The sequence below is a fragment of the Procambarus clarkii genome, chromosome 45 (assembly GCF_040958095.1).
Source record: "Procambarus clarkii isolate CNS0578487 chromosome 45, FALCON_Pclarkii_2.0, whole genome shotgun sequence".
Taxonomy (NCBI): Eukaryota; Metazoa; Arthropoda; class Malacostraca; order Decapoda; family Cambaridae; genus Procambarus; species Procambarus clarkii.
The window spans coordinates 5281616-5299057 of record NC_091194.1 but is presented as its reverse complement, the minus strand read 5'-3'; the positions used below and the strand labels follow the sequence as shown (position 1 = coordinate 5299057).

The 17442-nt window shown below is 39.0% G+C and overlaps 1 protein-coding gene across 2 annotated transcripts in view; it reads right to left on the bottom strand.

Annotated features, from left to right (window-relative positions):
* Positions 1-4702: 4702 nt before the first annotated feature.
* Tasp1 (Taspase 1) overlaps positions 4703-17442 on the bottom strand; it is a 37803-nt gene continuing 25063 nt past the window's right edge. Inside the window, exons 9-11 of one of the 2 annotated variants that reach the window (XR_011222094.1) lie at positions 15587-15738; positions 9897-13787; positions 4703-9852 (exon numbers count right to left, since the gene is read on the bottom strand). Coding sequence is in view for 1 of the 2 variants with exons in the window: in XM_045761177.2 (XP_045617133.1) it covers positions 13578-13787; positions 15587-15738 (362 nt within the window). In the remaining variant the exon portion in view is untranslated. Of the gene's footprint in view, positions 13788-15586; positions 15739-17442 lie in introns of both variants that reach the window. The other variant, XM_045761177.2, reaches the window with a different exon arrangement.

Here is a 17442-nt window from a genome sequence, read left to right as displayed (position 1 = left end):
GGTGGCAAGAGGAAACAGGGTCCTCCTGAGGGGCACTAGTGAATGCACAGGATAAGCGAGAGTTAGGATGTTGCATAGACCTTGCAAGGTGGTAAATGCATTAATGATTATGATAATCCTGTCAAAACCAGGGCACAGTGTTTTGATACACTGGGTAAGGGACGAATGAAAGGAACCAGAGCTGAAGAATCCACAATACAGTACAGAGCATGAAGACAACAGAGGTTCAAGCCAGAAGCAAAGGAATAGGTGGGGCAGCCATAATCAAGTTTAGACAGAACAAGAAAGGAATAAGTATCTATTAGCTCCCTAGGAAGTATGGTACAAGATTAATTAAGGTAAGGACCTTACAGCATTCAACTAGAAAGGGAATGGGGGGGGGGGGGGGGGAGAGATGAGATGTATGGGGTGACCAAGATAAATGGTTATCGAAGATCAACCCTAAAAGTTTAGCAGTATCTTTATATTTAGTGGAATTACCATAGTGACAATGGGGGATGCAGAATGACATGCCTTTTGAGTAAGTCATAGAACAAGTCTAAGTTGTTGGAAACCTGAAGCCGTGCTTGGTGGCCCAGGACGACATGTTATCAATCGAATGTTGGATGTGATTTTAGAGAAAGAAGAGTCATCACCATGACAGCAAAGACCAAAACAGGGTGCTGAGAAAACGACAAGGGAAAGGGAGGAAAGAAATTTAGCGCAACCAGGAAAATAGTAGTGATCAGTACAATATAGAGCACCTTCATATTGTTGAAAAGAGTCAGATTAAGTGGTAACGAGCCTAATTTTAAACGAATAATGAGAAGAAACAACTTTGAAAGAAAAGTGGTAGATTGCCACAAAGGCCAAAATAATATACCTGTAGATGGAATAAAATGTTTTACCTCTGGGTGGTATCATAAGCCTTTTCCAGATTAAAAATTGCAGTAACAATGGAGAGGTATGGAAGTATTCACAAAGACAGTATGAAGGTAGACCTACATTTCCATCAAGATATCAAACCACATGAGACATACATTAACTATACATTCAAAAAGTTTGCAAACACAATTCATCAGGCAACCTTAGGGGAAAGGCCCTCGAGTACTGAGTTACAGATGGAAGTAACACCTGCCTCGTACCAGCCCTCAGGAACCAATGTCACCTTGCAAATACAGTAAATGGTTATAAATATTTAGTAAATGTTGAAGGGTACACAGGCAGATGATGAAGCATCTCATGCCATTTGAGCCTACTGCCATAGAACTGCAGAGGGACAGGGCAGACGAGTTCAGAGACAAGAGATTGTAATAGGGGAGATGTAGAAGAGTGGGAAAGTCCAGGGGATGATTTTCAATAAGGGGTCTATGAGTAAAGAAAGTAGGAAGAAGGCAAATACCTGAGGTAATAAATGAAAGGTATAAGCCCTGTTCATTGACGACCAATGCCGGATCTGCCATGACGCAACCATTGAGATGGACAAGCGGTATGTCTGCAACAAATTTACCTGCAATTTTACAGATTTTCTTCTAGATCTGTGGGAAAGGGTGTCAACATTAATGGCAGAGATATAAGATTCCAACACTCACTTTTAGCTGTTCAGATGGATCACTGCACTCGCCTGAAAGAAAATAAAAGATTCAGGTAGGTGTTTGTTTGCATTGGTGTCTTTTTTTTTTTTCCCCCCCAAGCTGGATGCTTACAGATTGTAAGCAAGCTTGCATGCTTACAGACTGCCCAAACACATTCTGAATTTCACAAGGGAACATACTTCCACATGCCATGGAAGGTATAGCAAGGAATAGAGCAGTGGGCAGCATGTAATAAAGTGGAGTGAAAAAGGAGGGCATGAGGGAGAGGTAGACTGGACAAGTTGGGAAAGCCAGTGGAAGGTGAAAAGATTCCAGTCTGCCTTATCAAACTGCCCCCTCAGGGAAAGAGAGGAGGGCCTCAAAGATAAGAGGGTTATTAGGATGGGGAAAAATGGTCACTGTTAGGGAGGTATCAAGGAGTTTCCATGTCAGATCTATATAAATAGAAGAGGAGCAGGAAGACCAGTGCATGAATGAACATGTGCTGGTTAGTTGGAATTCAGGAGAGACACAAAAGGAAGGACGAAAGGTTCTAGGCGCAGGCTCCGGTAATGAGTAAGAGATGTTTGAGATTGCACAGAGAAAGTAGAATAAGTGGGGCGGGAGATAAATGATATAGACGGTACTGTATACCGTTTACTCACAAAGCAGCAGGGGAATGAATGTTTGACTGAAAAAAGCAGTGGGAGAACAGGAACAGCATTTCAGATCAAGCAGGTTGTAGAGTTAAGGGTTCCAGCAAGAGCTGGATGGCAGGAAAGAAATAACCACAGAAGTGATCAGGATGAGTGCCAAACACCGTTGTTGTTGTTGTTAAAGATTCGCTACCTGGAACAAAAAGGTCCAAGTAGCACGGGCTATGATGAGCTCGTAGTACCACCTGCTCCTGGAGACAACAACCGAGATCAGAAAATGCAGAGATAAAGGGAACACATGTTATACAATTTATTCACAAATATATGAGTGGCAGTGGAATGGCTGTTTAACTGAAAAGGGTTATAAAGGGAACACGATTCTGGATAAAAGAACAGTCGAGCTAGTAGCACTATGAAAAGTTGAAGACAATAAAATGTCATAACTGCAGAAGTGGGCAGGATGAGTGCCAAGCATCAGCTTCTGGAGACAAAGCGGTGAAAACTGTGATATGAAAAGACGTAGCTGATTAAAGTTGACATAAAATCCACATATATACTCCATTGAATGACAAGAATGACGAGGGATGTCAGAACAGATGTAGTCATCGGCTAGAACGGGCGAAGACAGAGCTGAGGCGGAGAACTGGACTGACGGCTGGAGGGGACAAAGAGGCAGTGAAGCAATGCAAGTAGCACAGACAGAGTAAGGCTGAGAAGGGTATTAACACAAGATGGAGAAATGAGGAACACTCCTGGTATTGGACAGTGAAGGGCCCAGAAGACAGCAACTAGGTGGCCAGCGGCATATCTTGTAGGAATTTGAGCATACTGTATATGCCTGACCAGTTAAGATAAAAGATAACATTCAAATCAACCAACAAGGTGGTACTGCATGTGAAAATTATCAGATATGAGGCATCAAAATATTTTACTTGTGTAGTAAACAAATCATGGAATCTAGGAGTATGCAAGGGAATGATGTGGGCTGAAAAGTGTCTAACACTATGCTCCCCCAGAAGTAAAGGGGTGCACTTGGCTCTATCATAATTGGCAAGCACAGTGGAGTTAACATAGCCTGTCACCATAGGAGATGTCCCTGCCATGTAAGTAGCAGAGGTTGGATCTCAAAGCCATGGGATTTGACTTATTAGAGTAGTGAGGTATGTGCTAGTGCAAGAAAGGGTGTGCAATCCCAAGCGGTGATCCCCATTTTCAACAGTGAAGTCCTACTGAATTGAACACACACTAATGCCGGCACAAGAACCTTATGACCCAGCCTAGTCGCCCAAAACATACCTCCAACAGCGACCCCCTCCAGAAAGTCTGACGATTCATATGGGAACCCTAATTTGGGGTTCCTTAGCATGTATGCCAACTGGAAAGGGGCATGAAAGAGAGCTAAAGAAACCCACACCAGCCCAAGGGTGGTGCCTTGGGCTGGCACATATGAGCCCCTCACCACGACAAAGTCTAAGGCTCTCAATTTTCCCCGATATAGCTAATTAAGCAATTATCAAAAGGAGGCACCAAGCCTGCAGTGTAGCTGTTTTATACCAAGATGTTTATACAAGAGCAAAAGGACATATGACAAGTGACAACAATTCCTGGCACACGAGTTGAAATTAATTCCAAGATGTTTATTGCTATAGAATTTTAAAGTCATAACTAAACTTCAGGATACAGTTTAAAGTCAAACAAGTAATTATCAAAAGAAGGCACCAAGCTGGGAAGGCTATGTAGCACCATCAAATGGGCAGGATAATCACTGGGTGCTAAATATCACTAAGGATGCCAATACGAGAAAAGAAACTCATAAGGTGAACGATATCAAAAGTATCCGATTCACCAAGAATTCTATCGAAGGACAAGTGACCGCAAGGGACAGTTGGGAAGTTAGATACACGTTCATCCTGGAAGTCAGGACATTCAACAAGGATATGTATGACCGTAAGAGGGACAATGCAGTTTGGACAATAAAGAGCAGGGTAGCACTCCATTAAGTGCCCGTGAGTTAAGCGTACATGGCCAATATGCAACCTCACCAGAGCCGTTTCCCACCACCAGTTATTGTGGTAGGAGGAAGGCTATGGGGACACCCTACTCTTTAAGAGCATGCACTTTGTTACTAGTGGAAGACCAACAGTCAACCTTGCCAACAGTCAGTGTTGTTGTCCTTATGTGTTATTTAAGGACACACCAATATGGCTGGAGCTTAAAATCAAGCTACAAGCATATTTATATGTATATTAAAAAAAAAAAAAAAAAAAAAAAAAAAAAAAAAAAAAAAATCGCTCTGCCGCTCATAATTGGGGCGGTTAGTCAAGTTGCAAATATGGTATGGACTCTGTAACTGTGATAGGAAAGACTTAGATTTCCTTCCCTAGAAATGAAAGAACAGTTCCAATCAAACATGGTGGAACTTGTTTCTGATTTTTTTCATTACTCATTGTCTTAGACTTTGTGTGTGTTAGTTTGAGAAATAATTCATAGGAAGGAAGAAATTTATCTTTACTCATAATTCAACATTTTCTTACTAGGATTAAACTAATCCTGAGTTCTTCATCTCAAAGTCTTATCATCAAAACATTGTAATATAAAATCCTAAATCTGTATTACAGAAAAACAAAGCTTGTACCAAAATTATTAGTTATAAACAAAATACCAGAGTGTAGAACACTACATTAACACCCTATGATTAGTATACCTCCACTAAGAAACTTGGCCTCTAAGCTGGTATAGTCTATTGCTATTGCTGACTGATTGAGGTAGCTGGATTTAACAACATGGCATGGAATCATTTGGTCAGTGGTTGAGCAATGTGGGTTCACAAAGCCTCTGAGGAAGGGGTCGGACAGGCCAGTAATAACAAACATGCTTGTACAATATCAAGAAACCAGACAAGTCACAACAAAAAAAATAAAAAATAAAACGAGTGAGATGAGAATGAGTGTCTGTCTCATTGTAAACATGTTCAAATATACCACATTTATAATGTGAGCTATAGTTAATGTGATCTTGCCTAGCCTTGCACACTTATCTGTCCTTACCGACTCCTTCGCATATGGCTGGCTGGCCATCGTTACATAACACATAAAAAATGAAGAAAATTACTAAGTATAATTTTTTTTTGATAATTTTTTTTACTTTATTAAAAAATAAATATTGTAAAAAATTATCACTTGAATTACTTCTTAAATGTATCTTAGTTTGTAGTTGACAAAGAAAAAGTCACCGATTTCATCCCTAAACAAACAACTCAATTTATCATTCAATCTCTGTATACTGTATTGCTTTATAACTCAATTCTAAAAAATAAATTATTTTAAAATTTTATGATTAACCACTGCACTGCGCAACACGCCTTGAGGCTCCTGATGGATGGTGCACAACGCACCTCAGGGATCTTTTAGGTACAGCGTATCATTCAAAATTCCCGCGGTTACATGGGGTTCACATCAGTTTCCTCAGAGCTATCCTAAACAGACACCATTAAAAAAAAAAATTGTGGGCAACATTCCCGGGTGTGAAGGCCTCAGTACTGAGTGAACAACAAAGGTTAGCGCACGCAGCATGAGCTAATAGCATTGCTGTTCAGCATTTGACCACAGCAACGCCTAAAATTTTCCAAATATACATGTATCTGGTATTATTTAGCCATGCTAGTATTACAGAAGAGCCTAACTGTGATAAAGACTGTTTACAATGTTCAGATATCGGTGAATAAATGCTGTTCAAGATGCTTACAGCGCTACCACAGCACACTGCCATTATTTCGTCCAACTAAAATTCTTCAAACAATTTCTTATGTTCCTTTTCAAAATAAACATGTGGAAAATTATTCATTTACATGATTTAGTGACAAGGATTCTGATAATAGCAGGATTGTGGTGAGAACTAGCAATGTGCATAGTATGGTGGAAGGGGGTAATTTTCGTGAGGGAGGGTGGGAGAGGTAGAGTCGGCTGCTGGTTGGTGTGTGGCAACACGTTATTGTCTGGAATCACCATACCAGCTTACTGGTTCGCTATGGTGAACACAAATGTAGATACTTATATATAATGTGTGTATAGAGTGTAATAATAGCAAAAGGCTTATGTTGGAGGAGCTATTTAGGTGAGGGAGTGAGTGAGGCTGTCGTCTTTGGTGTCCAAACTATGCTGTTTGGACACCATACCAACTTAGTTGCACCGTTATGGTGAATAAAACATATAGATAGTTATATATAATGTGTATATAGTGTAAAAATACCACAAGCAGTATTGTGGAAGGAATATTGTTGCCGAGTTAGGTGTTGAAGGAGTGAGGGAGGGCTGGCTGGGTGTGGCAGCCCACTTTTGGTTTTTGGGCTCACCATACCAACTTAGTGGTTCGCTATGGTGAACACATATGTAGATAGGTATATACAATGTGTGTATATAGTATAATAACAGCAAAAACCCTGTTTGACTGAATGTAGAATATAATATACATGTCACATATATGAGCCTCATAAATTTCAGCATAGCAATGTTCCACACATTGACTATATAAATTCCACAAATTACACAATTTTGAATAATATTACAGCATAAAATCAGAGAAAAAACGAATGAGAGGCATCAAATAATTGTGAAACATTATATTCGCAGCAACTGCCATCCCACTGGGTGGCGGGGCCTAGTGACCTTGAGTGCTCCATCACTCAGTGCCCATAATTTGCTCATCTGCCCAGTTCCATCACGGCTAAAGTATGTCGGATACAATTTTTTTTTTTTTTTTTTAGTTTGCTGTGATCAGAGACTGCATTTTATCAATATAAGAAGAGAAAAAAATTTTTGGGAAAAAATTTATTTTTTGGTGCACCACGGGTGTGTCGTGTTTTAATGCAGAGCAGTGCAGTGGTTAAGTCAAATTATAGTTAAGAGCAATGAATATTATTTTTGTACGAATGATTATGACTTGCAATAAGTAACTGTGAATAATACTAACCCTAATCCCAGTTTAGTCAAACTGGACACAAACATCCTGTGCCATCTCAGTATCTGCATTTTACAGCTACAATATCATATATTTAATACATTAAGTCAGGAGTACAAGTGCTTGAAAAATTAACGAAGAAAATTTCCAAAACAAAATCCTTTAAAATGCACATTAAACTGATTCACAATGGGAATCCCTGCCAGGGTCTGCTCCGACCCAAGAACAGGAAACTCGCTTTCTTTACACAGATAAATAGTTATGAGTTAACAGTGCACTTGAAGACGTGTACAATACATAAGACAACACACACAAACAATAACCAGCCAGCACTGTGATAAACTTAGGCTAGAAAGAGCATGTCATTACCATTCACATTTCAAGTGTCTATAGATCAGTTATTATAAACTATGTATTGTAGATGTGCAAGAGCTAAAACCCCAATCACTGATTAAAGATACTTTACACCCATGATAAGCACCCTAATCATTGACTGGGACTCCTTACACACCCCAAAACATCAATCATTGATTAGGGATACCTTACACACACACACACACACACGAACACTTCTAACTATTGATTTGGATCCCTTACACCCAATTACCACAATCATTTATAAGGGACCACATACAAACACCTGCATTAGGGACCACTTACAAATGAACATCCCAATCATCGATTGGGAATGCCATACATTAATATCCTACTCACTGATCAGGGATATCTTACCCACACAAAGACCATAATCATTAATTAGAGAGACCTAACACACACGAACACCCTGATCATTAATTAGGGATACCCTATGCACACAAATCTAATACCATTTTCTGCTTTTATTCTTAAACATTTGAAATATATTTGAAAATGCTATCTTAAATGTAGTAAGAAACAGGAAAGTAACTGCTTAAAGAGACAAAAAACATGAAAAACGTGAGTTTGACACTGTAGGATATTGCACAGTCAGTTTCGTCTCACACTGCAATGCCAAATCTCGGGTGTTAAATATCAATGTGAAAGGCATGCACGTTTCCATCCTTTGAGCCAGGTGTCAAAAGCACAATTTTTATTTAGCTCTTGACCTACCTACTAATTCCATACCTTCAGCATAGAGTAAAGACATTGTTAACATCTATAGTGTGAGCAGAGACATTGTTTGCAATAAAAACACCTGACATGTTCTTTCTGACTTATAGTAGTCATTACTGCTAACTTTTATTTAAGAAATAAAAGTGTACAAAAAGTTAGTTTCCCAGTTTGTATGAGAAGTAAGTGAAGAGAATTGTGAAGTATGCGAGAGTAAACTAGTAATATTTGAATAGTTGCTTTAAGTGTGTAATGAGAGTGGAGAAGAGAGCATGCAAGTGTGTGTGTGTGTGTGTGTGTGTGTGTGTGTGTGTGTGTGTGTGTGTGTGTGTGTGTGTGTGTGTGTGTGTGTGTGTGTGTGTGTGTGGGCAAGAGAGCGTGAGTGGACGAGAGAGCGAGTGAGAGGACAAGAGAGCGTGAATGAGTGGACAAGAGAGAGCGTGAGTGAGAGGACAAGAAAAGTATCCAATAAAACAAGGATAAGCCTTCCCTTATGATTGTTCCCACTTACATGGCATTATCATCCACTACATCATGATTTTTTAGTAGATTATGGCTTTAGGATACTTATTTTTATCTCATAAAACATACTAAAGATAATAAAAAACCCTGCTAACTAAATAGACCAAAGATGAATTCTGAAGCTGTTTTGTGCCTGGAAAAAGATACACTGATTAAAAAAGGTAAACACTTAGGAACACAAGTTAACAATGCCATATAATTTAGTCAATTAATAACATAAAATCCTAAATTCCTACCGATACTCAAGACACACAATGAATGGTAAATGACACCTCTTAATGACAATTACTATACAACTGCCTCACTCTTTGGATGTGTGTAATATGATGGTGGGATATTTGCCAGGGCTTCCAATACAAGCCCACTTGGCAATACTGTACCGAATGCTATTGCATATTTGATTACCTACATAGAAACAATACAAGAGAAAGTTCAACACATTAGCCTCTGGTAAACATCAAGACATATGAAGTTTGTATGAGCAAAAATACCGCCATATGCAGTACCTAATAATAAAGAATAAAAACTGGAGCACTTCCTCTTAAGAAGGCATCAGCCATTTAATATGCGTACAAGATCTCAAGTATGCATACCAAGATGTGCATGCATGCACAATCTCAAGCATGCACACCACACATTGACATGTATGCATGCAACACCCCAAACGTACACCAGACCTCAACATGCATGCATTCATAATCATCTCTAGCATGCACACTAGATCTCACAAATGCATGCAAGACCTTGACATGCATGCATGCAAGATATCAAGTGTACATGGAAGATCTCGAGCATACATGCAAAACCTTGAGAAGGCACACAAGACCTCTAGTACATATGCATGAATGCAAGACCTAGAGAAAGTGCACAAGACCTCGAGCACATAGGGATGCAAGATCTCAAGCATGCACACAAGACATTGTGCAAGATCTCAAGCATGCGCACACAGGATGATGAGCCTGCACACATATGATGTCGAGTCGAGATTTAATGCACATACATTAAATGGAGCCCACACACACACACACACACACACACACACACACACACACACACACACACACACGGCATCAAGCCTGCACTCTTATGATGACGAGCCCACACACTCACGTCGTCAAACCTGCACTCTTGTCAACAACCCTGCACATACAACATCAAGCCAATGCATGCATAATATCGAGCCCATGCACACATAATATCGAGCATGAACCCATGATTATGAGCATGCACATATAACCACAAGCCAACACACACGCACAATGTTGAGTTAGCACGTGCACACTATGTCGAACCCGTAAACACACATGCAAACGATGTTGAGCCCGCCCGCACACACATCGCGCCCGCACACACACACACACATCGCGCCCGCACGCACACACACACATCGCGCCCGCACGCACACACACACATCGCGCCCGCACGCACACACACACATCGCGCCCGCACGCACACACACACATCGCGCCCGCACGCAGACACACACATCGCGCCCGCACGCACACACACACATCGCGCCCGCACGCACACACACACATCGCGCCCGCACGCACACACACATCGCGCCTGCGCACACACATGTCGAGCCTGCACAAACACGCACATACGATGTCAAGCACACACACACACTCATGATGTCAAACGCACACATGTGTATGTGATTAAGTAATTAGGTAATTACACACACACACACATGATGTCAGGCCCACACACATGACATTGAGCATGTGCCCATGATCATGAGCATGCATGCATTATCTCTAGCATGCATTCATTATCTCTAACTCACATGCATAATATCAAGCATGATAGCAAGCGTGTGCACACAATATCGAGCAAGCATGCATGCATATCAAGCATACACACACAATTCCAAACAGTGTCTGAGCCCTCAGGTATTTTGAACTTGTCTCACTGTCTTAAATATATATATTACAATCATACTGGACCTCGACTGTCCAGGTTAAAATTACAATAAGCATAAAAGTAAGCTAAAAATATGTAATGATACAAGCTACTGTTACAGCAGTGTCCAAAAAGGGCAAAAGTAACATTTTTGTTCTAAAACATTGCCAAAATGCTTAAAATAACACAAGAGACAATGGATGTTAGTTGGGGAAATACAATGCCCAAAACAATTACTATCAAGCCAGTTGTGGAAGGCTGTAATTACCATAATTTACTATCAAGCCAGTTGCAGAGGGCTGTGATAGCCAAGAGCTATTATCAAGCCATTTGCAGAAGGCTGTTGATAGCCAAGAGCTATTATCAAGCCATTTGCAGAAGGCTGTTGATAGCCAAGAGCTATTATCAAGCCATTTGCAGAGGGCTGTGATAGCCAAGAGCTATTATCAAGCCAGTTGCAGAAGGTTGTTCACAGCCAAGAGCTATTATCAAGCCATTTGCAGAAGGCTGTTCAAAGCCAAGAGCTATTACCAACCCGTCATAGAAGGCTGTTAGCAGCCACGAGCTATTATCAGCTAGTTATAGAAGGCTGTTAGTAGTCATAAATTACTATCAGCCAGTTGTAGAAAGCTGTTAGTAGCTACCAGTTACTATCAGCCAGTTGTGGGAGGCCATAAGTTATACAAAAAAAAAAAAAAAAAGATAACCATTGCATAAAGACATTGTATAAAACCAACAATAATTCGTATGAACATTGCTATGAGTAAAATGGTATGGAGGTCCGTAATTACTATTAAAAATAAACAAGTGGTATAGTAGCCTGGCACAGTTTTCTACTAATACGGACCTCCACCTATTGATGATTGGTTACATAAGAGCACAACAAAACTCCTGATATGGGTCCACTGGAATGAGTTACTATGGAGACTTTTGAGGTATAGTGGTTCGAGGCACTTGGTGATGCTCAGGGTGTTCAAGACTAGGAACTGTAAACTGTTGCTTCTGCTCAACCTACCAATGTATACCTACATATACATTGACATTCAGGCAACTTAAGAGGTCCACCGATACCATTATTTTCACCGATATTGATACTGTTTTATTAGCCGATACCCTGATACTCTAAAAAAAATAAAAGATAATCTGATACTATTTAATATTTTTGTCAGATGTTAGGACTACTGCACACACCTGCCTCTAATAAAGTATCGACAGAAATTTTACAGATACCGATATTGCAAAAATAAGCCGATACCACCAATACCGATAAATCGGTACACCTCTGAAGAGAATGCATCAATACAAATGTACATAAGCAACACATGGAATGTATAAAAAACGAGACTATTATTAGTTTGTCAATAGGAGGAAGCAATAACAGCTGGCAGTGCTGGTCATCACAGAATTTACACGTTATGTGTAGAACAACAGGTCATCATTGAATGACCTGTTTAGTAATATTAAACATAGATACTACCTTTCTATTTCTGACATGATAAATCAAAATCCTCTGGAAATCTAACAATGCAAATAAGATTTGTATGAAACGTACATTTGAACATAGAGAATTCACTTAATTGTAATAACAAAACAAGTAACGAGCAGCGTAAGCAACAGATTACGCAATTAATTATAGCTAGCCCACCCTGAGCAGATCAGGCTCTCGGTGACCTTCCAACAATCATCCTGATTAGCTGCCTATTTTGTTTTTTATCGAAGCAATATCACTGGTTTGCAACGTTAGCTGTGAGGAAAGTATACTCGTGTTTAACCGATACTTTAAAGCTGGCACTATGTACAGGTGTTGATAAAACCTGTTTAAACGTACAGTATTAAACAGGATGTACATGCCATTTTCTTTCAACAACTTGAGGATGAGTGTTGTAGGGTCAACGAGGGACTGTTGGTTGGTGGCACAACTGAGGTAGTGTATGGTTCCTGTGTGGCAGTTAAATTGCCTGTGGTACGCAGGAAAGATTTAACTCTTCTATGGACACTTAAAATTTCACTTCATCAATCTTAAGAGAAATTTGAAGAACAGTACACAGCATTTGTACATGATATGCTTACAAGTACTGTGTAAGTAATATTCATAAACATACTCACAAATCATACCATAATGGTGCATTATACATAGATTAAAACATTGTGTAGTATCTATGGTCCATTGCAAGCATATTTATTTATAAATTGAGAAGTGTAACCTCCAGACAGGCAGGGGTCCGAAGAAATGTCTACCCACCCTGCTACCACAGGCTCGTAATGCACTCTCCGGAAAGAACTGTGTTACTATGGAAATGCTTTGAAAATACTGGTAAGTGGCTGTGCACATTTGGCAGTGACAGTTATGATGAACCTTAATGCTATAATCATTTGAAAAGCAAAGTTGCCAATATTTTGGCATTTTTACCCTGAAGAGCAAGAAACTGATCATACAAACACCCCACTTAAATAAAGTCTTGGCAGTGGCATTATAAATCTTATGATGACTTTATAATTTAAATTTAGCTTATTCTTAAACACAAAAAACTATCACCCACTGAAGCTCAAGTTTTACCCTAAATGACTGCTGCAATTTAAAACATTACCATGGAAACAGACCTATATTTCCTGATCAATATTCTGAAATTTCTGACATATTTCCTGATCAATATTCTGAAATTTCCGACAAGTTATTATTTTAATCTTCACATGACTATCAAACAACTAGTCAAATTAATTATTCCCACTGAAATTAATTACAAATTGAGGAAGCAGCTTCAGTTAACCAAACTCAACTATTACAATACCATCATTTTATAAGGATGAGATAATTTAATTGTTTTTATTCAGGACTTGTTTCCTCTTTTTTTTTTTTAAAGTGCATACTGTATTTCATTATCTTGCTTCTTCCCTGTTATCCTGGTTCTTCTTCGTCATCACTGGAGTCACTCTTTTCCCTTTCCTCTGCCTCCTCTCCTACCAAGAGGCCAGACACACCTGCATGGGATGGACCAGGCTCCAGTTCACTAGCTGTTGTGACAACAGGCATACCTCCTCCAAATGACTTACTTTGGAGGTTCACCGAGATGCCAATTTTGTCCTCAGCAAGTTCCGAAAACTGAGCCTTTGGAATATATAAAAGGTATACAACATGAGTTTTACATTAGTTCAGAATAAAAAATGATTTAATTTTATAATATTAAAATAAATCAGGCTATTGTTTTATACAGTACAGCTTATAAAATATAATTTTTCAAATAGCACATAATTTTTGTTAATATGGAAGAGGCATGTAACAACATATTGTAGTATGTAGTAATTCATGGCCTGTTGGCTATGTGGGCTTAAAATTCATTACCCCTAACAGTATAACTCTCCAGGCTATCATTAAGGATGCCTGGCCTCAGGCTGGGATGCAAGAGTAGAACACTTGAAACAGCTTGAGATCTGTGATTTGTGGTGGTTGTATAGTAAATGGGTCAAGTTATTGGCACAAAACTTGAGTCTGTGACCACTAGTAGTTATTTAGCAAGTTAATGGTACCATTTGTCCCCACTTTAACGGAAATATACGGGGTTAGACCAATTTGTTTTGTAAGGAATTTCATATGACCTGTCAGATGCAAGGCATCCCTCCCCTCAATTTAAAAAAAAAATAATCTACATCCACTATAATGCATATAAGTGTTTGTGACTTGCCTTACCAGGAGAGAGGTGTAGTGAAATATCTCCATAATAACCCTGAAGCACACAAGTACAAATCCATCGTAACCCATCTTACTTTCAGTAACTTCTTATGTACTTCAATAAAAAATACAGAAAATTGATTTATTATGTATTTATTATTTTGACCATTTCAAATAATAATGACAACTCTGTATCAGGCATAACTATATAACAATTTTGTGGGTGCAAACATTATGTAATTATCAGGATTTATACATTCGAATTCAGCCAGTCTCTATATAAAAATAAATATGTATTATGCATTCTTCATTTTGACCATGTCATATGATAGAGCAATCATTGGTTTAATAAAATTTGGATATAAAAATGATATATTTACAATCATTAAGAACTTTCTCACCAAACAGGTGAGGGAGGAGAGTAGGGAGGGACAGACTCCCTCACCCTCCATGCTCGCCAGTCAGCTGATGCTGCATTACACCACATATAACGTGTCCATTTTCAGTACATTGGAAATGTATTTCCACATTTTATTACAATATTCAGCACTATGATTGTTGCAGTACAACATCTTGTTAATAAAAAAAAAAGACAAATTACAGTGGAGATAATGCTATTATTACAAATACTGTACAGCATTGACTTGGCCAAGCAACCAGCATTGGTGTTCAAACACACAATGCTTGGAAACATTTTATATATTTTTTTGTAAGTACATGTATAGTTTCAAGTTATTATTGCCTCATAATAATACTTGTATCATTGTTGTATTTTAGTATTTTTGTTAAAGTTTTATATACTGTACTTTATCAATATTTGAACTTGAAATTCCATTTGGGTAATAACAAGCATAAACAAACACGTAGTGTAATAATAATTTCACTTTTGGCCGTTCTGGCATTGAGTATATTTTTTAAATACTCAGTTATAATATAATTTATAAAATATTGTCGTGTTTAATTAAGTTGTTAAAAGTTTTAGCATTACACCCGATTAGGTGGATTATGGATGATGCTAACACAGCTGCATTCCAATGCTCAACCTCGCCGATGGCTTCGACAAACAATGCTCGCCTAATCAAACATTTGTGTTTTTTCACTGAACAATGTGCACTAAACACAATCTGATTGAAACATATAGCAATTCGCTGGAGCATGGTTCGTTACAATGAGGATCCACGGTACTCACCCGTGGCCTATGGTCACTAGGTATCATTAAACAAATTATTGGTACTCACCTGTGGCCTGCGATCGCTGGTGGTCATGTAGCAAACGCCCATTGTGCGTGTTGTATGGAGCCAGTAGAGATCACTTATACCTCCTCGAGGATCGTGCCGCAAGATAAGGGCACCAGCCATTCTTGGATGGACACCCTCTAAAAAGTCAGATTCTGTAGAGCAAATATATATTATCAGTTATCTCCAAACCACATGGAAACTTTTGTTTGCAGTAAAGGAAATTAACTCCTAATACTGTAATTAATTCATCATGTATATTAATGGGACTAATAATCAATACATCATGTATATTAATCTAACCAATAAAGTACAAACTTAATTACAATGTAAAAGTTAAAGTCAACCTGAATCTCTAATTATCAAAAGAATGTGCAACAAAAGGAAGGTTATACAGCACTGTATGTTGCAGAATACAGGTATTCAACACTTGTAAGGTGTTCAGGATGCCAATATGAGAGCAGAAAGAGGCAAGATTCAGAATTTTGCATTGACAGAGAACCGACTCAAAGGAATAGAGGAAAAGTAAAATTTCTTGTTCTTGAAAATCAGGACTTTTACGAAAAGGTAATTCTCAAGCAATTACCTAATTACCTAAGCAGAGTTACAGGATGAAAGTTACACTTGTAGTGTCCCGTCTTCCCGGTACCGTTTGTGAAACATGGAAGTTCTGACAGCAAGATGCATGACTCTGTTCATTAAGTGTCCATGAGTAAATACAGTATGTAACCAAGCTAGAACTGTTTCCTACTTCCTTTATTAGGAACAGGAGGAAGGCCACAAAGATAGGTCACATTTGACGGTACTATATGCAATTTTTATTCATACCAGCTAACCATCTATCTCTCTAGCAGTTGGCGAGTTCATTACCCTCCAGGATGCGATGCGTTTATTATGAAATTCTTCCTGTGCGCTGAAAATCAAGTGTTCACAAAGAAAATGTTCTTTGTAAAATGATAAATTCCCTTTCCTGAACATGTACAGTACATGTAAAAAAAAAAAAAAAAAAATCTACTTACTTTGGCTGTAAAGACGTCAACAAAGTGGTGCCGTGACGTCATCACGGGCTGGTCGCCCGTGCGTAAAGCTCTCAGACGCAGTCATGCGGGCCATTCAACCCTTGTGAGTTGCACCAATATATTTACAATTATGCTTTCTATGTATTTTCAATGCTTTATAATTAGGATTTTTTATCGTATATGATGCACATTTGTGTCCTTTACAATATATATACAGTAGAACATTCATAATGTTCCATGGAACTGATAATGATCAAATCCACAAGGGCCGTGACGGGGGTTCGAACTTATGTCCGAGAGGATCCCAGACGCGCCTTAATTGACTATGCCAAGACATGGTCAAAAGAATTGCAACAGAGAGTTCATCTGCCCTCACACAGATCCTGCAGTCTCTTCGAGACACAACCAGGGCTTTACACAATTCCCCCATGCACCTGGGCACCCGGTGTAATGAAGTAAGGGCGAAGCAGTAGAACAGCTTATTGACAGAGCCCGGGTGCATGGGGGAATTGTGTAAAACCCTGGTTGTGTCTCGGAGAGACTGCAGGATCCGTATGAGAGCAGATGAACTCCCGGTTGCAATTCTTTTGACCGTGTCGTGGCACAGTCGATTAAGGCACGTCTGGGATCCTCTCGGACGTAGGTTCGAACCCTCATCACGGCCCTTGTGGATTTATTCATTTGATGCATCACGCTATTGTGATTTCTGTGTGTAACTGATACATGTGTCAGTAATGTGTATACAATAAATGTTTATTGTTGCAATATTACTTGTTCAAAATACACTAAAATTACAATATGTACAGTTTCACACACTATTTATACAGTCACACACTCAGT